Source organism: Chelmon rostratus, chromosome 19, assembly GCF_017976325.1.
Source record: "Chelmon rostratus isolate fCheRos1 chromosome 19, fCheRos1.pri, whole genome shotgun sequence".
NCBI classification, from domain to species: Eukaryota; Metazoa; Chordata; class Actinopteri; order Chaetodontiformes; family Chaetodontidae; genus Chelmon; species Chelmon rostratus.
The window spans coordinates 2,966,841-2,990,014 of NC_055676.1; the positions used below are offsets into that span (position 1 = coordinate 2,966,841).

General features: G+C 44.5%; 1 protein-coding gene across 2 annotated transcripts in view; it reads right to left on the minus strand.

Annotated features, from left to right (window-relative positions):
• Positions 1-23,174, minus strand: part of tln1 (talin 1) — a 66,759-nt gene that overhangs the window by 20,346 nt on the left and 23,239 nt on the right. For both annotated transcript variants that reach the window (XM_041960820.1, XM_041960821.1), the window contains exons 12-48: positions 22,571-22,672; positions 21,924-22,000; positions 21,431-21,611; positions 21,174-21,287; positions 20,947-21,055; positions 19,822-20,030; positions 19,614-19,712; positions 18,264-18,431; positions 17,835-18,129; positions 17,457-17,623; positions 17,214-17,342; positions 16,781-16,894; positions 16,294-16,407; positions 15,467-15,601; positions 15,105-15,233; positions 14,901-15,003; positions 14,331-14,539; positions 13,696-13,815; positions 12,620-12,817; positions 11,874-12,013; positions 11,690-11,783; positions 11,394-11,483; positions 10,629-10,751; positions 10,381-10,524; positions 10,091-10,252; positions 8,426-8,566; positions 7,931-8,112; positions 7,373-7,505; positions 6,668-6,769; positions 6,334-6,504; positions 5,020-5,268; positions 3,792-3,911; positions 3,530-3,676; positions 2,955-3,121; positions 2,000-2,183; positions 1,127-1,252; positions 252-368 (exon numbers count right to left, since the gene is read on the minus strand). In XM_041960820.1, coding sequence (XP_041816754.1) covers positions 252-368; positions 1,127-1,252; positions 2,000-2,183; positions 2,955-3,121; positions 3,530-3,676; positions 3,792-3,911; positions 5,020-5,268; positions 6,334-6,504; positions 6,668-6,769; positions 7,373-7,505; positions 7,931-8,112; positions 8,426-8,566; positions 10,091-10,252; positions 10,381-10,524; positions 10,629-10,751; positions 11,394-11,483; positions 11,690-11,783; positions 11,874-12,013; positions 12,620-12,817; positions 13,696-13,815; positions 14,331-14,539; positions 14,901-15,003; positions 15,105-15,233; positions 15,467-15,601; positions 16,294-16,407; positions 16,781-16,894; positions 17,214-17,342; positions 17,457-17,623; positions 17,835-18,129; positions 18,264-18,431; positions 19,614-19,712; positions 19,822-20,030; positions 20,947-21,055; positions 21,174-21,287; positions 21,431-21,611; positions 21,924-22,000; positions 22,571-22,672 — 5,364 coding nt within the window. The remainder of the gene's footprint in view (positions 1-251; positions 369-1,126; positions 1,253-1,999; positions 2,184-2,954; positions 3,122-3,529; positions 3,677-3,791; positions 3,912-5,019; positions 5,269-6,333; positions 6,505-6,667; positions 6,770-7,372; positions 7,506-7,930; positions 8,113-8,425; positions 8,567-10,090; positions 10,253-10,380; positions 10,525-10,628; positions 10,752-11,393; positions 11,484-11,689; positions 11,784-11,873; positions 12,014-12,619; positions 12,818-13,695; positions 13,816-14,330; positions 14,540-14,900; positions 15,004-15,104; positions 15,234-15,466; positions 15,602-16,293; positions 16,408-16,780; positions 16,895-17,213; positions 17,343-17,456; positions 17,624-17,834; positions 18,130-18,263; positions 18,432-19,613; positions 19,713-19,821; positions 20,031-20,946; positions 21,056-21,173; positions 21,288-21,430; positions 21,612-21,923; positions 22,001-22,570; positions 22,673-23,174) is intronic.

Sequence of the window (23,174 nt, forward strand, 5' to 3'; positions counted from 1 at the left end):
TAAAACCAGGGGACTGTCAGTGAGAGAATCCATATCTAAGAAACAATATTAGTTTTTTCATCCAACAATCAAGTGGATTTTATGCTACAGGATCAGCATTCCAATTGAATCCTTCTCCCTGGAAGGGGTCTGGTTTCAACTGGTACTATAGCCTACAGTGTCTACTGGTTTTTAATAGTAAAGACACATATTCCAAATGTTGCTATATCTTAACAACACAACATCTCCATTGAAAGAGTGCCATAACTTACAGCCAGCTCCTGTTTTATATGTTCAATTGTGGCCTCCAAGGCTCTGGTCCCCTTTGTGGCTTCATCCTCCACTGCCTTGACTGTCTTCAACAGGGATGTTACATTGGTCACCATCACCTACAGCAGCCAGGTCAGATCATATAGAGATAGATTAGACTGATGGCAAGAAAAAATGGCTCACTGATGTCTGTTACAGTGATACATGTCACAAAGAGATCTTACAAGGTTCATAAATCAATCATTCTACAGCACAGGGTTGTATGACGAAATGCTAGTTTCAGTCCCACAATGCTACTCAAAAAAAAAAAAAAAAACATCTTACAAATGGATGAAGAAATAATAAGTCATAAAACAAACTCTTATTTGTGGTGGAGCAGAGGATGAGTTGAGGAGTGTCACAGCCTGAGGAAAGAAACTGCTCTGCAGTCTGGTATTACAGCAGCAGATACTTCTGTATTGCTTGTCAGACACCAGCAGTGTGAACAGGCTGTGGCTGGTTTTGTCTTTTAGTATCCTTCAGGCTCTGAGCAGGCACCTCATTGACATCACTGATGCTCTGCAGATGGGTACCAATGATGTTTGGTGTGGTTGCTGCAGAGCCATCCCATCCTTGGCAGTGCACATTCAATACCAATTTGAAATGCTTCCAGTCAGGATGCTTTGTATTGTTACTTGGTAAAAGTTAACAGAACTTGGCACAGGAAATTTGCCACAGTTATGCCACAAGCTCAAAAATGTGTGTGGATCCATTGATGTAAATTTTCATCTCAGAGAAGATTCTAGGGAGACTCAGGACTGAATGAGGACCCCGTTAAAGGTGTTGGCATGCTCCGACCAATCTTGTATTTTCAAACAGCATGGGTTTTGTGTGTTACCTTAGCAGAGTTCTTAAGCTGCAGCATGCTGGGGTCGTCATGAGGTTTGCCTGCAGCTGCCTTGGTGGTGCTGATGAGGTTGCCCAGAGCTTTGGCCACATCTTTCACTGCATTGATCAGGACCACCTGTAGAGTGCAGAACCGGTACTTCAGTTTACTTTGATTGTCTTCACATAGAAAGTGATTGTACCTACACACACAAAGTAGCGCTGTGTCCCAGTTCAGTGGCTGCATGTGCGTCTATGAAGGTTTGCTCTTTAGAGAACTGAATGCCAGAGGTCTGTGTCTACCCTGAGATGAGATGAGATGAAGACTACTACTACTACTACTACTAGTACTACTAGTAGTATAGACTTTTCTCCCCTTTTTGTGGCATTTTCATTTGCCCGCTGTATCTACACCTGCTTTAGTCCAAGTGGGAAAATTGACTAGTATCAGGCAACCTTAAATTCTTATTGTCAGGACCTTTCTCTCTCAATGCTGCCATCACATAGCCAGGTAGACCGAAAGTCCACTACTATTCCTTCACTTAATGACTGTATCTGTTTGTTATTTCAATGGCAACATCCACACCAAAATCTCTGTGATGCCTGAAAGCTGTTCCTGGACCAGTCACCTGCAAATTAGAAAATATTTGGTGCCTGGTGACAGTCTTTATCTTCCAGTATAATGAAACTATCTCTGGTACAACACGGATGTGCTCAGTTGTATCATGAGGCTATGACTACTTCGGGATTCTGTTCATACTTCCTCTAACGGGTGAGGTATAAACTTTGAGTCATGTCAGCTGTTGGTTGTCAGGATCCGTTTTACAGAGGGTTATTTTGAAGACACACACAGCTAACAAACATGCAACAGTTCTGCTGTCCATACCTGCGTCTCTGGGTCTTCAGAACCCAGGCTGGCAGCTCCCAGTTTGACCACATCAGCCAGTTTGGTGATGGTGGACACTGAAGACTGGGCAGCCTGAGCTAGTTTCTCCTGACTGGCTCCAGCGCCGGACACGAGCAGCTTGGTGTCCTCCACCAGAGCCTTGGCTGTCTTCAGGATGCATTCTCTGCAAACAGGAAGGCCACACAGTCACCAGCTATCACTGAGGAGCTTCAATAATGCCAAGATATGAAACACATATTTCATAAAGAACATGAAATGGTACTGCTACAGTATATCATTACACATGGTATTTTGTTGTCTCCACATCCACTTGTATACAACAGCATTCAGTGAAATTCAGTTTATAGGTGCATATAGAAACATGCATATGATGTACATAATCATCCACTCTCTGTATATCCAGTCAACATGTCCACATAAATTCTATAATACAACCCAGTATTTTACTGCACAGAAGTAAGTGCTCCATTTATTTCTTCTCCTGATGCAACATGAGCAACAGAATGAATGTCACTTTGTTCCTTCTTCTGTTTGTGTACATAAGAGGACAGATTACAAAGGTTCATCGAGAAATTTAAGCAGCCAGTTTGCCTTGTGGCTTGATCATGACCTTTGACCATATTAATACAAATGTAACATACCTGATGGTGGTTATATTCAACTGTAAGAATTCCTAAAAAATATAAGATAAACTTTTTCTATAACCACACTCCTCCACATAAAACAGAGCTCAGTGAAAAGTTGTACCACAACTATATAAACTCTGGTTGGGACCATACTGTATGACCATCACTTCAACTGGAAGAATGGATGACTTACTTTAACACCAGAATCGATGATTGGCTGGAACTGGATTTGTATTTTGAACTGGATTCTGTCCCTTTTGTCTTTTCTCTTGTTATGACATCACACTCTGTCTCCGAGTGATTAGTACCTGTGGTCAGCGAAGGTCTCTGCGTTCTCTCTGTTCAGAGTACCAGCAGTGGCAAACATGATGGTGGTGTCCAGGTCTGCGATGATGCCAGACACGGCGCTGGCTGCTGTGATGCAGGCCTGGGTGCCACGGTTACCTGCCTGCAGGGATGCCAACACATGGGAGACCTGCAAGAAGAAGACCAACCTGTTATGAGAGGGAGTTTCTGTGCATATCAAGTAAAGATAGAAGTTCTAAAAGCATTTCAAATACGGCCATAAAGCACCATGAATAAAACAAGAACAAAACACACTGTGAATGAGCCAACGCGACACGTTTGAGAGGAAAAAAGTGAAATATCAAAGCTTCTAATGTGATATTGTCTGACGGTTGCAGTAAATCAATGTGTACATATTAAAAAATATCCAGAGTTGCTTCATTTGAGAAAATGTCCTAGGTGTTAGAAGTAAAGTGACTGGGGGTGCACCCTTGGCCCTGTTGAAATTCTACTAAGGACCTATAGATAAATAAATAAAGGCATAAAATGCACAAACAATGACTGAAAAAAAGAGCAATGTGATTGGTTGTGGCCTGACCTTCTCAGAGACTTTGCGGGCGCTTTCAATCAGCTCTTTCTTGGTGAATGAGTCGTTGGGGCTGCACTGCAGAGCTCCAGCTTTCGTCACCAGACCTGTGCAGCTGAAACCCAGCTCGCCCACCTGCTTCTTAATGTGAGAACCAATCTGGAAACAAACGGAGACAAACCAGATGAACAACATGAAAACAATGGAGAATATGGAGCTAGCATGGCCTGTAAAGTGTCTCTCAACGGATGGAGATACAGCTGCTTTTATTTACTTCATCATTCTCTGCAGTCACGGCTGCATATTTGGCCTCATTCGCCAGGTTTCCAAACTCATTGGTCAGCTGGTTGGCCAATCCTCCGAGGTCATCGGGGTTGGTGTTAGACTTGGTCACCTGAAGAGAGATGAGAAAACACATTGGTTGAGTAGTTAAGAGTACGTCTATCAGGTTTTCACCAGGTAGAAAAAAAACCCAATAAGTACAGATAATGCCTATTATAAAAACAAACACTGCAGATTATGCAGATTCATGCTGGGTCGCATTAAGCTGATTTTCTCTTAAATCAATAAATCTTTTGAAAAAAAAATTGGGTTTTTTTTCGTTTTAATGGTTCCTGAGAAAATGCAGTTTCATTTTTTCAGACATTGTACTGATATTGTGTGCCGACAACTTTTCCAGCCTTTATCTTCAAATAAACAAACGAAACAAACAAAACATTTTCCACTTCCACAATTTTGGCCTTCATTTCACACATTTTCTAAATTCTAATGTTTAACTTTTGTGACCTGACGGTCCTGACACCGTCACAGTGGGTACTGACAGTTGAGGGCAAGGTGTGGCCACAAGCAGGAGGGGACAGGAAACAGCGTGGGTAGGGTTGTAAACATCTGCAGAACTAGCAGGTCAACAAAAGCAGTCCATAAAACTGTAAATCACACAGCGGTATATCAAACACTTCACTGTCATTAACCTTTGTCATTGTCCTTACACTCACTGCAGCCGAACACCATCTTATCTGCTGCTTGTGCTATTTCATCATGCAGTTATAACACAAGAATCTAAACAAAAGATTTTTCCTGCATTTCCAGGGGGTGGGACCTAATCTGGCCTCAGAGGATCACTAATCAGAGCTCATAACAGGGGCAGAGCCTGGACTTTGATCATCAAAGGTCATCAAACTGGAGTCTGCTGCAGCCACAAGGGGCAGGGCTGGAGACTGGCACAGCAGGGGTCACTGCCTCTGCAGGGGGCAGGGCTGAGGACTTCAGGTGAAACCTCCACCTGGGATTCAAAGCCCAGTATAACAGTCCTCAAGCAGCTTGTAGTGGTCTTAACCACGACACTATCTATGTTGAGATGGTCGTTTGTTGGACAAACAAAAGCCAAATTCATGAAACTCTGATAACACGGTTTACTACTCAGCTCATGTTTCAGTTTGTCAAATTTCTGACTTGTCACCAGAACAATAATTTCTATTGGATGATTTCTGAAAAGGCCTCACCATCTCCTGCACAGTGACAGCTATGGCCTTGGCCGTCTTCACCATGGTGGTCTGGTAGTCAACGAAGGTGCCTTCAGGTTCGAGAGCAGGCGAGTCTTCCATTTTATTGATGGCATCATTGATGGAGTCCACCATGCCACCCACAGCACCTGCTGCACTGGCTGCCTCAGCCAGAGTGGCACCCAGGTCATCTACTGCTTCTTTCATCATCTGCACTGACTCCTCCAGAGCCTCCTGCATGTGTGCTGCCTGGAGAGAGGAAAGGAAAAGACAGCGACTCTGTAATGCTGAAATATTCAGGCCGACTGTTAAACAGACAATTATGTAAAACCCAGCAAATGAAATGGAACAAATAAGATACAAAGAGTAAAATAAACAAATAAAACATAAAAATGGTGGAATTGGAAAAATTAAGCCTTAGGTTAACATTTTAAGAAGTAATCAGTGGAGTGAGCAGCAGTGTTGAGACCGTTTCTTGTCTTTACCCAAAGTTCAGTGCACTCTACTAATAGTCCACAATGGACAATATAACAGCAAGTATGACCTTCTAAAGATCAGCACCAGAGAGGAAAGACACGGTTTTGGGAGATGCCCCTCAGCTGGAAGAAGGATGACTGGATGCTCATCACGGTGAGCCACAATAATTCTGAGAAGAGGACCAGCTCAGTCCATGTGGTTCCATTGTGATCAGTGCATCAATCCAGTATGCTTCCCTGTGTGGAAGCTGTGTGTTTCCACCTCTGATGTTTCCCTATTCTTAGAAATTTAAGGGAGGCAGCAGGAACAGTGGTTTTTATCCCCATCATGTCAGGTAACTGCATATTCCATATTCACTTCTTTCTGTTCTCCAACTAACAACTTTTAGTTATCCAGTTAATTAATGAATCGTCTAATACTAATTTCCTGTATGAGGAAGATGGAATATCTCTGTATCAAAAGTGTCGGTATAATGTGTGCATCTTCCGCATCTATAGATCTATTTCTTGTGTAAGATAACAGTATTTCTGCATGTTTCTTTCCCCCATTAAAATAAAAATTGAAACAATCTCCTGCAGCTGGGATCACAACCTAGTGTGATCCAATGCTTCCTGATGATTGATTTCACTTCTTCTGACACATACTGTATTGTATTGAATTAATCTAAAAAGTGTATTTTTCAAGTATCATATAGAACAAATTGCAATTAATAGATAATAATCAGATTGTTATACACCCTCAGAACCTAGTCCCAAAATGACAGGGCTGTGCTGTCTGGCCAGGTTTCTCCACCAGCTTCTCAAAGGGGCTCTATGAGGCACAAGCCAGATTCAGTACCTTCGGGTTCCCTCCAGCCTCCTTGGCAGTGTAGAGCATCTGCAGCGCTGACTCTGTCAGGGTTTTGGTCTGGTCTAAGACAGCCATCTGCTGTTGGCTGCTGAGGATCTTGGATGCTGTGCCGATGGCTGCCATGATCAGGGGCTCAAAGTAGCTGGCCATCTGAGATACCTGTTCAGGTGTGTGGGGAACAAATTATACACACAGACGTTGAAACAAAAGGAACATTACAGGCCTGAGCTAGTTTAACCACAATTGGTCTTTATCTGGCCTACCAGGTGGTCAACATTCATATGACAATATGTCAGCTGTGCAGAGGTGTCCCATATTTTACCTTGTGTCCCAGCTGGGAGGCCTCAGAGCGAGCGGCCACAGCTACAGGATCAATCAAGTTACTGATCTCATGAACTGAGGCAGCCATCTGCTCATGGAGAGTCTGCAACAAAGACACATATCAGATTAACTAGTATACATTCACTCACAGATGTCAGGCCTGATTACATTTCTTAGATTATTCCATACAAAGGCAGAACAATGATAGAAACACTTATGCAATACAGTGCAGCACAATGCAACTGCCCTTCAATAAGTACGACCTCAACAGAGGTTGCAGTAGGTGGTGGTGCTGCACTGAAAAACATTACATAGTATCTGAGCCTGGAAGTTTGCTCTGGATCTTTGGTAATTCCATTTGCTGAAGAACACTGCGGAACACAGCTGAAAGCAATGGAAAAAGCTAGCAAGTGAACCTTGAGTTTAGCTTATTATGTCACAGCCAGTGAAGGACTTAGAACCACATCTCTGAGGCAGACTGAGAGACTAACTTACAGTAAAAATAAAGAAAAGCTAGTAAGAGGACCTCTGAACTTGGACTGTTTCGTTAGAATTACATACATTTCATCCAGCCACATGTAATTTGTGCAAAGTGGACTATGAAAGATAAGGCACTGCATGTGTGACATGAACTTCACACCTGTTGTTCCAACCTGTTTAATGGATCCTCAGAGGGCAGTGTGTGTGTGTGTGTGTGTGTGCGCACCTCCATGGAGATGTCCTCTCGGGGTGTTAGCTGCTGGCTTATGGCAGCCAGAGAGGCCTGGTCAACCTCTCGGATGCAGCTGTTCAGCACCTCGATCGCGTCGTCACACTCTCTCTGGCCAGGAGCTTTTTCTCTGCACAGAAAACACACACGAGGTGGAAGGTGCGTAAAGTGTTTAGTGGTTGTAGTAAGCAATGGGGCACTCTGACACTTTTATAGCCCACGTGACGATAGCCAAGTGGACAATCAAATCTTACTACTGTGTCTGCTTCATGTGGATGCTGTGGTGTCAGGCCACGTGACCTCTTCAAAAATATGGACACGTGTTCTGAACGTTCTCTCAATCCCCTCAACTCAGGCCTTCCTGCATCCCAGTTAACAGAGCTAGTAAAGATGCAATACATGTGGTGCTGGAACTGCAGCTGCTAAAGTGTCAGCTAGTGTCACATCACTGAGAAGGACAGGGGTTCTGTCAGAGTAGGAGATGACTCCTGAATCTGTCAGAGAAGGTGGAGGCAGTACAGGCAGGAGCAGCAGTAGTAGCGTAGTAGAGTTTACCTCATGTTGGTGATGAGTTTCTTGATGGAGTCAGACACAGTCCTGGAGTGTCCGGCCAGCACCGACCACTTGGGGGGGTCTTTGGGGTTGACGGCCAGAGAGCGGGCAGTCTGGATCAGGCCCGTCGAGCTCTCCAGCATCGTCTTTGCTGCGACCAAGATGGGCTCCATGGCTGCATGACCCTGAGGAGGGTGTGTGGAAATCAGGCTGAAAATGACTCACTAGACTGAGAAATACAGAATGGTGCCATTTCCAGACGCTGAGTTTAGAGAAGGAGGATCACACAAGGTTTTGATGTTATTGGTGATCTCCAGGCACACCTTTAACAGTGTTTTCCCCTCACTAAACACAGAACAGAAAAACAAGCAAAACAAATACAAGAAAAACTGCTGCCATGCTATTGAACTATTTAACGTAAGAGCAGACAGTTAGCTATCAGAGTCAGATCATGCTCTACACTCATTTCTGATGGAATCAGTTTGGGTGGGGACATACCTCAGGGCTGATCTGAGCAGGAATGCTGGCGAACTCTGGGTTGGAGGCGAATGCGGTCAGGTTGTCCACAGCTTCTATCAGAGGGCCAGTGGCCGCCTTACACTTCTCCCTGTTCTCCTGGTTAAAGGCTCCGTCCAAAGCCTGCACAGAAGACATGACATCATATCTACGATTATACTGATTGTATTAATATGTCCATGGGACCAGAGACGACCAACAGACGACAACATACCTCACACATATATATTATGTGGTACCTTGGACATGGGCCGATTTACTTACTAAAATGAACTGGTGAGCACCTGTTTACCCCAGTTAAACTCTCTCTTTGCGCAAGGTGTAGCGTTTTTAAGGCTGCAACACCACCTACCTCCAGGTTTGCTGTGTGGTAACTGGATTAACGTCAAATACATTCAGCAAAGTGCAAAATGTATCGGCACAAAGCTGAATCATCATCATCTCGGTGCTTTAAATCAGCAAAAACTTGTTGGCACACAGTAAGACGAGACCTTTCAGGGCCTCAGGACTGCTGCCTGCTTGGTATCCGGCCCCAATCCTGGATCAGGACTAGGATCATAGGGGCTAAATTTGAAATGACAGAAGTAAAAATATTGTTTGACTCAATAAAGTTATGTCACTTTAGTGAGACGAACAGTATTTCAAACAGTTCATTGTATTCTACACCTGTAGGGCTTTTCACAGTGTGCATGGGTTTCCAGTTTCACAGCTGGAATGTGGAACGTGGAATATTATTATCCTAAACCAAGGTCTTACCAGCTGTGCTTTTCAATGGCAGGAACTAGCTGGCTACTATCAATTTTAGGACTATGGACAGTCGTGGGACCAGAACATTCAAACATCACAGTCACGCAGCAATGAAAACAACAACACAACAACCACAAAATACAAACCCGTCGTCTTTTCATCCAGATAAGTCTAATTTGGTTCATTATCACGGTTATTCAGATCTAAACCTGCACTACCACAAGCGAACAATGGAGTCGGAGCTAGACACAGTGAGTTGATTGGGGGGGGGGGGCTGTGGTGAAGGGAGCTAGAGAGCAGTGGTAGAGAGAGCAAAGCAAGAGAAGGACAGAGATAAAACTTTAGGAACAGACATGTTCTGCAGTTTTCATACAAGCCTTAAATACAAACATCAGAGTCACAACAGTAAATACAACACAATCACTCCATGTTGTTTATAATCTGCAAAATTGTGTTTCAGACACCAATTTTTATTCTTCCATGGGTCTGACAAAAGGAACTTTTAGTCGTAGTTAACTTCCTGACTTTAGTTCCTCTGGATCTTGTTGGTCACAAAGGGCACAAAGGGTGTTGGGGGTCCTCAGTTCTCTGGACTTATCCCCACAATCAAAAGGTCAGTGAATACATTTAGGGGAAAAAATCAGTTCTCAAGTCATCTGCAATGACTCCTCTTGTGTTCACCCATGACTTCCACAATGTTTTGTGTGTACAACTGAGAACAACACCACCAACGCTTAAGAGGAGAGCGTCCAAAAGCTTTTCTTCTGACTTCACGTCTTGCTATTCAGAGCAGCTGTAAAGACTTCTGCCTGGTCCGACATCAACACCATATTTGCTTTCACTCAACATGGATTATTTGCTTTTCACTTCACTGTTGATGAATTTGAAAGGACTACAAACCTTTATGGACTTGACCAGGTTGGCAGTGGTGTTGGCCACCTCTTTGGCCGACTGGACGAACTGCCTCTTGGCGACGGGGTTGGGAGTTTTGGATGAAGCCAGACGGCAAGCGTTACACAGTGCAGAGGTGTGTTTGGCCACGATGGTGGCTGCAGAGAGCACCTGGGCAGAGAAAGCGAGCACTGGGGTCAATCAAGGATGTATTCAACCACACTAAGACTCACTAACCCAAAGCTGAGGAAGAAAGATGCTGAAAGTGGCTGCGATGCCGCAGAGAGGTCGGGATGTACCTGAGACTGGGTACAGGCTGGGTCCACCAGGTTCTGGCAGGCCATCTGAATAGACTGATTAGCCCGGGCAAACTGAGCAGGGTCCACGAGGCCCTTCTGACCTGCTGAACTGTTGGGGTCTGATACTCCCACCAGGTAGGCAGCCTAGGGACATCAACAGAGGTATTTGAAGTGCATGTATTACAAACACAACCAAGGCACTCCAAGACCAGGGCAATATTAAAGAGACCTTCAGTTGTGGTTTTTACCTGTGTTGCTGCTTCAGTCAGACCACACAGGGCTTTGGAGCCAGCGCTGACTGAATCACCGAAGTCTGGCAGGTTGGAGTTCTTAGCATTGTGGGAAATACCAGCCATGGACTCACCAAGGACCTGTCAAGATGAAACCAGAGACAGGAGGATGTCTTCACTGTCTTTGTATACTTCTTTTATTATTATTATTTATTATAATCAGCTCACTGAGCTGATTGGGATAAAAACAAAAAGTCACAACAAGAGCAATAACTGAAAGAAGCAATGCACACAATAATAGATAACATGTCATTGCACATCCTGTACAGCTGCTTGTCTTTAGGGAACATTTTGGCTTCTTTTGCTAAGTGAAAAAAACATCGGATAATGTATCAGCACTAAAAATACCAAACAATATCCAGCCCTTATAATATATAATAGTGAAACACCACACACTCAGCTGTACATTGCACAGAGAAAGAGACAAAATGAGGTTAGACTCAACAGAACTATGAAAACCATGACTAAAGCAACAGTCTCAAAACGTCCCTAGAATTAGTTCCACGTCACAAAGTGCTCTAAAGAGACTTCCAAGAAGGAAAATAAAGGACTCACAGAATAAAGTGTTATGTAACTTCAAAGGAGTTTCACTTGAATATCACAGCACCAGTGACACAACAGGGACAAGTCAAACAAAGAGAGGAAGGTGATCAAAGAAAAACGAGACGAGAAACAAATGATGGGAAGGAAGAGAAGACACAGCAGCAGAGATGTCTGGTCTACCTTTGAGTTCTCCATGACGCTGTCGATGCAGTCAAAGTACGAGAGATCGTTGACGGCTTCCGTCGGGTTCTCCAGCATCCCCCTCACCGACTGCACACAGACACGACACATCACAAAACACACACTGTACATCCTGTCATCTGACCACTGTACCGTCCACATGCTGCAATTAAAGTCCTCATTTACAATTTCAGAGGTACGGGCATGACTTAAACTGCTCATTGTAGAAACAGCATAAGGCAGACTAAAGAGAAGAGGAGATGAAACATGGTGCATGGTCGTACGACCGTCGTTACCTCCAGCTCTCTGAGCGCATTGTCGCACTCCTTCTGACCCGGGGCCTGCTGAGTGCACATGGTGATGAGCTGGTTGATGCTGTCTGTAACTGCCCTGTGGACACAGAGGCTCCGAGATGTAAAAGACAGACAGGCGGTAAAAGAAGACTTGGCAAACAGAGAGAGCGAGAGGCGCGCTTGTTACCGAGCGGCGGCTGCTAGCTGGTTCTTGAGGTTGGGGGAGCTGGGGTCAGTAGACAGGGCTTTGGCTGACAGCAGCAGCTTGCTGGATGACATGGAGATCGTCTTCAGGTTGGACACCACCTGTGTCTGGTCCTCCTTAGACTGGAGGAGAGGAGGAGGACAGTATGTATAGAATTCCAGAAACTTTACAGTTATAGCAGCTGTAACATACAAACACTAACTCGAATAAAGTGAGTATGCCTCAAAATGACTCGTACCTACTTATCCTGAGGACGTGACTTGTTCCTTCATTACCATGAACACACACACACACACACTGTATTTTAATAATGTACTGACTCCCTCACACATACACCACCAAAACGACAGTGGCCATCTGTTTTAGCAGGGAGCCAAAATTCAAAAATGAAACTCCACATTTGATGCATTCTGTTTTGAGGCTGCTGAGGTTAACTTTGCTGTCATTTCTTCCAATCAAAAACTTCAGTTGCCTCTCTTGCCGAGTAAATGAGAGGGGTCAGTGATGTTATCTACACAGCAGGCTGAAAAGCAGTGTTTCCCTACTGGTTGACTGTTACACTTTATCTCAAGGGGTGTGGATAAGACACAGCTCCACCATATCCTTTATGAATGTCTTCATGAATGTTTATGATTGTTTGATTGATTTAGTGTCATTCATTCATGACAGGTGACATGTCAGTCTTATTTACGCCACATCAAATAATCATAATCTCTCATCATTCTGACCTGGGATGTTCCGGCCATGTCAACACCAGCCTCCAGGAAGTGGCTGAAGTCTTGGCCAAACTTGCTGGTGGCTCGGGCCAGGTCCTGAGTGGTCCCTCTGGAAGCCTGGACCACCTCGTTGGCTGACTGGTTCAGACCGGCAGCCACCTCGTTGAGCTGAGCCTGAACCTCCTGGAAGCTCCTTCCACTGGACGGGAACTACAATAACACGAAATACAAAGATAGAAAAAAAAAAGACATATTAGTGCAGCTTTAAAGTTTTGACATTAACATGCATGGATGAGAACTGTCATTCTGGACCAGACCACACACTTTTGTCATTTTATTTTCTTTCATGGAAAGAGAGAAAGAAGGAGGAAAGAATGGATTATAGAAAATGTGATCACATCAACATATTTTTATGCTCATTTTGGAGTATCGCATTAGAAAAGCTTGATGGAAACAGCAAAGTTTGAAAAATGTCCTCAAAACATTTTTACACTCGCCTGAGGTGGTTTTTACCATTTTTTTTTTACATAGATGAAAAACCTTTTCCAAATAAGTTCTGAAGTAGTGAATATTTAACTCACATGACCGATCAGCTGTTTCCACTCTTAGAGAAGAAGAAAAAGAAGGCGCTTCCACTGTCGCCCTCATCCCAGATATTAATATCATTACCAGCTGACATGAAAGAATGATTACAATTTGCCCCCCAAAAAATTCCAAACACCTCTCTCCATGTTTCCCATCTTCTTCTTCGTCTTCTTCATCTTCTTCTTAATGGCGGTTGGAAAACAACTGGTTCCTGACCTGTACGATCTCTACTCTGTTAATTACAACCATGCCCAATTTAGCCTATACTGCCAATTTCGGATGAAACTACATTTTACAAAACGTAGTTTATAACTAAATCAGTTGGCAGGAACACACCTGATTAAATTTTTTCTATGTGAGACCCAGCGTATGAGAAAAAACAAGCCACTGGGCTTGATCTACTAATCCAGAAAATCTTCACTATGAAACTCAGAAACAAAGGGAAAAAGCAACCATCTCACCTCCATTTAACCATCAGCAGTGACGCAACCTATCTTACTTACAGAATCAGCAAGGAGGGTCTTGCTGGATTCGCCCACAGCGCGGATGGCGTTGTCCACATCCCTCTGGCCAGGAAGGCAGTTCACACATCTGTTCAGGGCCTGAGACACTGCCTTAGCCACCTACACACACACATGGACACATGCACGCACACTCATGTTAGTGCTTAGCATTAACAAATGAGAGAGTAACTAGTGCTGTAGACCACTTTTCTAGCACAAGGATTTAAAAATACTAAAATTATAAAATTATAAATGGTAGCTGTGTGTCCAAATGAAATTAAAGGACCAGTGTGGAGGGTTTATTGACATCTAGCAGTGAGGTTGCAGATGACAGAATCCAGGGCCAGTTTTCATCCTCAGTCTGTCCCTGTGTTCACTGTTGAATTAGCCAAGTCAAACAAGGTTCATGTCTCTGCAGGCTGATTTTCATCACTAACTAGCCAACAGTCTCATTTCACAAAGAGTCCATGCTCTCATGTCAGTACTTGCCTACTGCTATCACCTACAGGATAAATTACCTCATTTTCTAATAAGACATGATAGCAAAAGTAGCTAGCTTCCCTGCTAAATACAGCACTATATTAAGATGACATTATCTCAATTGAACATGATGTAACTGTAACTGATGAACTGACCTGGGCCAGCCTCTGCTGACTCTCTGCATCTCCTGGCTTGGCGATGGCCCTCTTGGTCTCTTCGATCAGGTTGGCCGATTTGTCCATGACGTCACCGGCACAGTCCAGCATGGCGTTCCGCGCTGGCGAGTCGGCCGTGGTGGCCGCGACTCCTCTGGCGGCTGAGGCCAAAGACTTCAGAGCCTGGGCCACATCTCTGGCTGCCATGCCTGGATCCAGCAGGAGAGAGGAGAGAAGCATGATGAATACCACATGACTGCATGACCTTATTAAAATAAAATCATTAAACCTTATTAAAACGCAAAGCTTTATTATGGCATGTCATTTCATCCTGCTTCCAAAAGGTTATCACAGCAAGAGAGATGCAGCTGCTTCTCTGCCCATTCAGACTGAAGCAACAGTCAATCACATTGGCCTAAATTGGTGATTGGGAAAAATAGCATAGTGAAAAAAAACATTCACACACACTTTCATGTATTGTGAACATCTGTGGATGGGATGGGATCAAAACAAATGAGTGACATCTAGTTTTCTGTTGCTCTTGTCCAGGTGTGTTAATGTTAAATCCACCTGTGTAGTTCTCGTTGCCCTGGGTGGCCTCACTGAGCAGCTGGGCGATGGCCGAGCTCACTGCCTTGGTGCTGGTACCCAGTTCCTGGGAGCATTTCTCAAGCTGCAGCACAGCAAGGAGACACAAACAAACTGCTATTCATGCTGCTCGCAGTGTGTTTCTTCAACTTCATAGTAAGGAAGGACTGTGAGTGTGTGTCTCACCGTCTCTCCTGGCAGTGGTTTGAGTTTGCCCTCCTCAGCTGAAGCCTTGGCCTCCTGCATGTCCTTCTCCAGCTCTCTGACCATCGACAGAGCGTTGTCTATCTCCAACGGGCCGCACGCTTCCTGAGCCTGCACACGCACACACGCACATACAACATATTAAACAAACCGTTGTGTGACAAAATTAATCTGGCTTTTTACAAAACGGTCAAAAATGCAAGAGCCTCATCTGCAGCGTTTGTCTACACAGCAGGAATTACAGAACTGATGTTAAGTTTTAAAAAGTTTGGGCGCTCTTGCTGTGTAACGCCGGTGAGTCCACATCATTAGGATAACATAATGAGGATGTCGACGGGGAGTACCTTCTGTGAGGCGGTGCGGAGCTCAGCCAGAGCACTAGCCAGGTTCTTAGCACACTGGCTGAGCTGCATAGCTGAGGCCTGGTCACTGATGGTGGGAACGGTCGCCTTGGAGGCTGTAACCATCTTAGCACCAGGCTGTTAGAGGAGAGGAAGAGACAAACTGTTAGCAACCCCACAATAAGAGTGTTGGATGGACAAAGATCATACAGGTGCCTGAGCTATTTTTAGAGCCTTAGTGGGTCTAAAACTCTTATATTTGTCCTAAAGGTGGAACTACAGGTAAAGGGTTATTAAAACCAACCGTTTTAACCCCATGTGTACATGAACATGAATATTTTCTGCAAAGCTCATGCCTTTACGCTCATTAGGGACAAGCAGCCTTATTTAAGTCAAACAGAGGTGCAAAGTCAAAGTCAGGGGGATTACATTAAATTGAATATATCTATCTATAATCTACCCATTGATTTGTACTGTTGAGCAATCTCCCAGCCATGTTTTTGTTTTTTCATTTCTGAATGTGCCTTCAAAGCTAACCACCCACATACTTCAGGTTATTCATGAAAACATGTCTTGAGGAAATCCATCACAGCAGATATCATGTCAGCATTTAAACTTCTCAGTGTAGCATTATTGCTGCATAATCACAGAACGATAACAAATCTTAAAACACACAATCTGTGTGTGGGTATATTTCCCACTGCTGCTCTGTGCTGTCAGAGATCTGTTGTCCTGTTACTGTGCTACTGTAGAAAGATCTTCTTTATTGGAAAATGCTGATGCGTTGCCCCTGTTCACTGACTGAAAGAAGCTGGTGGTGTGAAAGTCACCTGCAGGAAGTTCTGGCTGGCACTGATGAGGGCCAGCTGAGCGCTGGGGCTGTCGGGCTGAGACTGGCTGCCTCTTACTCCCTGAACCAGCTGAGGGATCTGCTCTGCCACCACCTGATCACACACACACACACACACACACACACAGAAACACACACAGACACACACACACACAGAACATTACCTCACATGAAAAATGAAATGTAACTTACCAATATCTGTTCGTCCTATTTTAAGCCGAACTGAAATAAAAGAGGATGTGTTTCATGCTCTATGCTATTTTGCAGAATTACTTTACTTTATGTAAGTCAGAATACCAGTCAGTCCTCTGCATTGTGATCCTGTTTTTTTGATTTCAGAACTGGATGACTTGTTGTAATTTCAGTTGTGAAAAGGTAATACATGAAAAAAGAGAGATATTTTGTAGACAAAGCTGGCTGCAGTGTGCCGAGCGGAACAGACAGAGGCAGGCAGTGGGTGCTCTTACCTTGCAGCTCTGGACGAGCTGCTGCTGGGCAGCCTGGTTCCTGTTGGAGGAGGCAGCGTGCTGGGCAGCAGCGATGGTCTGAGTGGCTGCTGCTGCGGCCTGTTTGGCTGCGTTCTGACAGGAAACACACGTGTCAGCTGAAAACACGGCGCTTTAGATTTGAAGTAGCTAACACTACATTAGCAGCACATATCAGCTGGTCAGCAAAACTAATACAGTGGTGCTCATTTCAATCACCCCATAAACCACAAAAACAGTCACCAGTAGTCAAGTATTCCTGCATTCATTTTAAAAGCCGTTTGATTTTTATTCCTTCTAGCTGCCTTCCACAGGTCAATCCAATAGTTCTGTACAGGTTACACAAAACAACACCAGGACTTGTAAATGTTGCTGACATTTCTGTAGTTCTTAGTTTTTCCTCCTTCCTGTTTACCTCCAGCTTGTTGACCAGCCGTTTCTTGATAGCATTCTGCGCAGCTGCATTGGTGGCCATGCGGAGACCTTCGGCAGCCTCTCGCAACTTCTGCTGCTGCTCCTCGCTGTCGGGGTTCGCTGCTGCACCCTGGGATTGAGCACAAACAGATCATTGCACATTAAACTCACAGACTCATCGACAAGAAGAAGTCTGTTCATTATGCTGAGCATAAACATATCAAAGACAGAGACTAAGGCGGACCTTGGCTGCCTCCACCATCTTTGCAGTGGCATCAGCCAGCAGCTTGGCGGCTGACAGCAGCTTGCGTGAGTTCTCCAGGTCGGACTCTCCCTCTGCATCCATCTTGATGGCGTTGACCAGATCGGAAGTGGCCTGGGCAAGGATACGAGCCTGACGAACCATCTCACCTGGTGGGTGAAATGAATGAAAGGGAAAGGAAGAAGACGTCAAATTTTAAAGGAAAATTCCACCCTTGGGACAGCTATCATTGTTAGACAACATCATTGTCAATATACAGCTCATTTCAGGAGCTACATGGATTGTAGATCTTTGGAGTATCAAGAGCCTTAGAAGATTTCAGAGCTATCTGGGCCGTGGTCATGAGCTCCCTTCACCTACCAGCATCTCCCATTGAGCTGAAGATGTTCTCTGTGACATCCAGAATGCGGTCAGTGGCTTCTCCGTGGCGTCCAATAGGATGGGCTCCGCTGGCATACTGTTTGATGTGCTGAAGAAGCTCATTGAGAGCCTGAGTGACACCCGTCGCAGCCACGCCCACCTGTTTCAGGAGGCCCTCGTCATTGGTGGCCCCCTGTGACGCCTCTACACAGCCTTCTACCGACTTTGCCACCAGCTTGCCCGCCTCAATCAGCTGCTCCTGGCACACTGGGGAGCTGATGGTTGGAGCCACCACCTTGATGTGAGGTGATAAGACACATTCACATACAACGGGAAAATCTAAGTTCTGAACTCCCCTAAACTTTCAGACGATGAATACCTCCGTCACCGTCCAGCTCTGAGTAGCTATCTCTCAGGTGGACTACTCACCCTGGTGCAGGCCACCAGCTGCGATGTGGACAGAGCACACTGCGTGGCTGCAGCAATGACCCGGTTCTGCTGGGCAGAGTCCTCCGTCTTCTGGGCCACGTTCTTAGCTCTGAGCACCAGAGCTGCTGCGGCATTAGCCACAGCCTTCGCCAGCTGCATCAGCATGTCCTGCCGACGGCAAACACACACAGCAGTTAGCAATACTAACCACTTTTTGCTCATGGCTGAAGGACGAACAGCTATTAATGAGAATGCATTGTGAGAATTGAATGCTTGATGCATTGATTTCTGAAATTACCCAGAAGAGATAATCAATATCGGAAATGAGTAACAAATTTAGTGATATGGCAGGAAGGTGAAATGAGGAAAAGTTGACTCCTAATATTTTGTGGATGGTTGATTTAATCAGACTTGATTAGGCGTTATCTCTTCAAAGCTGCCTCCAGTGAGAGCTGAAAGGTCCAAAACTGGTGGTGTTTCATATTATTGTCACAGAAACGGAGGTTCCATCAAGTTATACTCTCTGATTTGAAGGCACTTTAAATTGAGAATCATACATTGTCATATCTTATGAAATCATTAGAAACATCAGTACCCAATCAGATTTAAATTAAACATCATCTCCTACACCCGTCCCCGCTGAGGACACATCTGATGATAATATTTGAATTATGATTGACAGATTAAATTCTGATTTTGTTGGACTTGCTGACTAACAGATTGTTTTGATTGGCTCTTTAGAAAGAAGCATTTGTCTTAAGGACACATCTGTTACCAGTATTTGAAAATGAGAGAGGACTCTTCCTCTGGCACCCCTGAAAGATCCTTTACCTAGAAACTTTCAAATACGGACATCAAACACAGGGAACACATGATAAGATTATAATAAAAAGACACTAATCCTTGAGTGTTTTCACATATCCACTGATTCTTTGGTGTTAAGCACTGCCTGGGAAGCTTGCTTCAGGGGGAAGTTCCTCCGGCATTAATGAATTCGGAAGCAAATTTGTTTTTTAAAGGTTAATTTTACTCGACCCTCTTCAACAGCCATTCATGAAAAAAATGTAATTGTTTTTACAGGACTTTTCTCACAGATGTGGAATACTTTAACATTTCCCCTGTTACTCTGTGTGGGTTAAACTTGGATGTTGTTTTGAATGCCTCATGAAAGAATCTGACTCTGCTTGTTCAAATGCTTACTGAACGAGGTCCAGTTCTGTTGTTGTATACAATATAACATAGTTTCTCTGCATTACACATGAAGGCTTTGTTTTTGTAGGGTAATACAGCAAGAGTTCAGTCCCACAAAAAACTGTGAAACAGCGCAATAATCAGCTGAGATGGACACACCTGGAACTGTGAATCAGTGTCTGTTTCTCCAATATGAGACAGCAGCTCTCCGCTGGCCTGGCCCACATTTCCTGCAGCCTGCAGGAGGTTCTGACGAGGCTGGAACAGATATGAAGATATTGTAGACACAAACTCAAAGAGTGGAGCCGTCACATATCTATCTATCAGATAGATCTATCTATCTGTGCCTTGTAGTTTGACTACGTACCTCTGTGTTCGCAGGCTGGGCGGTCTTCAGCATGTCCGACACAGCGCACGCCAGGTTCTTGGCAGCGCCCAGCAGCTGCTGCCCATTTCCTCCTTCATCATCCATGAGCGCTGCCAGCAGTTTAACACCCTTTGACATCTCTGTCAGGTTGGAGGAGATTGTTGTAACAGCACAGCCCACCGCTGTGTAGTCTGTCTCTGCTGGGTCACCTGAGGACAGGGAGACAGACACAAAACTAGTTTGGTCATTTTTGCATGAGGAACATATTCAGACAGAGTTTATTAATCCTGCTGCTGTCAGAGTCAAAATGCTGCTACTCAAATATACAGAGCACCAGTCACAGACATGACAGCACCAAACAGCGCCTTATCACAGAGACACACAGGACAGAGAGGCTGAGAGGCTGAGAGGACTGGTTATACTGGGACAGAGAGGCTGAGAGGCTGAGAGGACTGGTTATACTGGGGACAGAGAGGCTGAGAGGACTGGTTACAGTGGGACAGAGAGGCTGAGAGGACTGGTTACAGTGGGACAGAGAGGCTGAGTGGACTGGTTACAGTGGGACAGAGAGGCTGAGTGGACTGGTTATACTGGGACAGAGAGGCTGAGTGGACTGGTTATAGTGGGACAGAGAGGCTGAGAGGACTGGTTACAGTGGGACAGAGAGGCTGAGAGGACTGGTTACAGTGGGACAGAGAGGCTGAGTGGACTGGTTATAGTGGGACAGAGAGGCTGAGTGGACTGGTTATACTGGGACAGAGAGGCTGAGTGGACTGGTTATAGTGGGACAGAGAGGCTGATTGGACTGGTTATAGTGGGACAGAGAGGCTGAGTGGACTGGTTATAGTGGGACAGAGAGGCTGAGTGGGGACACTGTGGAGGACTTCAGGTGCAGACTCACAGAAGCCATTCAGACAGGTGTGTACAATAACAAACTTGTAACTCACTGTACAAATGAGAGTGTTGCCTAGCAACAAATGGCATTTATTGGTGGTTTTGGGTATCAGAGAGGGGTGGAGTGATGTTGTTGGAATTTGTTTTGCAGCCTAAAGGTGTTTGCCATTTGAGGTTTGAGGCCATGACGCGAGGCTGAGATACAAATAGAGCCAGGCACAGTGTTTCTACCTGCAGTGAGGTTCACCATGGATGCGGTGCCTGCTGTGATGGCATCCACCTGAGAATGGATCTCATGTTTGGACTCATCCATCTTGTTTTTGCGCCAGGCTTGGGATGCCTTGAACACAGAAAAAAAAAATCCTTTGGTGACAAAGATCTGGAATGGGCTGCTCAGCACTCATATCAGCACTCAATTCAATCCACTTGGAATCAGGAAAAAGCAGATTTAATCTCACAGCGTCAGTTCCCAGAGGAGGCAGAGTATCAAAGTCATCGAGAGAGGCCTGGGCAGCCTGGACGGCCTGCATGCTGGAGTTGATGGTTCCAGTCAGGGCTTGTTGCGCTGAAGTCTGCAGACACACAAATGCATTGTCACTAATATGACCTACAGTTTTATATCTTATTCCATTTCTAAAATATTTCCGTGTGAATGCTGGATCAGCATCACAGTTGATCTGTGTCACATTCTGCCAGTCATTCGTCACTGTTTTACCAGTGGAGGCATGTGTCCTCGGTGCATCTGCCCACTGGTGATGTGCTGCTTGGCCTGAGGCATGGAGCCCATCTGGAAGCTCTCTGGACCTCCGGCTCCTGAACGCATGATGGCAGGCAGGGCCACTGAGCCCGTCTCCACCTTGCCCACCTTGTTGAACTGCTGCTGCAGCACCGTGGACCTGAAGTGTTGTTAGGTAGAAGAGGAAAAGGAAGAGAAATTACTTTATTTAGCATTTTACCATCCTGGGGTAACTTCTCAGGAAATTGTGGAGTGGTGGTCATCCCTCAAGCACCCACTGCCGCTGTCGGCTGTGAGCACACGCTAACCGTTGAAGAATAGCCTGATCAGTACATATATATCAGTATATTCATATATGAATAGGCTGAAAACTACTAAAAACTACTACTATTTACTGGTAACCAAATGTTCAGTATCTGGAAATGATTGATTCTTAATGAATATGTATGCTGTATCAGAAACACACACTTACTTTTTGGGTGACACAGAGTCTTCCAGCATGGTTGACTCTTCATCTCCCTCCAGGCCAAAGTGGTCTTTGCTCTTTTTCTAAGACAGTAATGACATCAGCAGTGACCAAAAAGTCATTTTAGAGGAATCCTGATTAAATGCTAAAAAACCCGCTGGCACATGTGAGACACTGTGCAGGTTTTATCTCAAATTCATCATTCATAGCCCGTGGTTCAACTGCTTTTGGAGTGGATATCCAATAGGTATCATCAGACTCAATATTGCCTGTCCTATTTGATGGTGATTGAACATGAGAGTGTATGTTTTAGGGCTGGAGATCAAAGACAGACAGAGGAAGGGAGATGTATGAGGCAGAGTGGGCAATAACTACTGACATTTGCTGTCTTTTAAACATAAACCTGGATAATTAAAAAATGTATCTGAAGACAGAATATAATTATAATTACCGTTCAGGTTGATCAATACAACTTCCATCTGTTTTTCTATCATAAGGAATCTGCCTCATGCCACGGGCAGCAGACAAGGAAAGTATTAAGGCAAACTTTTTCTTCTCCCTTTTTTTTTTTTTTTTTTTTTTTTAATTGTGTTAGTGTCCCTTTAGCTAATACATTTTATCATTTTACTGAATAATGTCAATCCCACTGTTACCTTTTTGAGGATGATGTCGATGTAGCCAGCAATAAGCTGAGCTATCTGCTCTCCCTCAGTGGTCTGCACAGAGTAGTAACCATCCTGGTAGTCTCCAAAGTCCTGAAAGCACAACAGAGAACAGCCTCGGTTAGACGATTAACATATCATATGAACCAGGGCCGACTACATCCCTGCTTTGGGTCCAGCTGGAGACCTGTGCTGCACATCTTTCTCACTTAAAATGCAAAGACAAACAAACACACGAGCTGACGTTGACAATTCTCATTGATCTTAAAGGTTTCCTCGTTTCGTCACTTGCATCTTATCCTCACATGTTTGTAAGAAAATGTGTAATATCCTGTTTCCCCTTCAAACAACAGTTTGACAAACATCTACACATTCATTATAAACCTTTTGCATCTTGTATTTACATAGTGAAAAGATCTACTAGTCCAGTTTGTGCTTTGTTCGTTTCTTAGTTGTGTCAGCATTTATTGCGATTCTGTTTGTAAATTCATTATAGAATACTATGCATGTTGTATAAAGCTACAATATCAAGGTGGCAGATTAAATAGCTTGTTTTCCAGCTTGTTGTTTAAACACAAACCTTTTAATCCTTGAT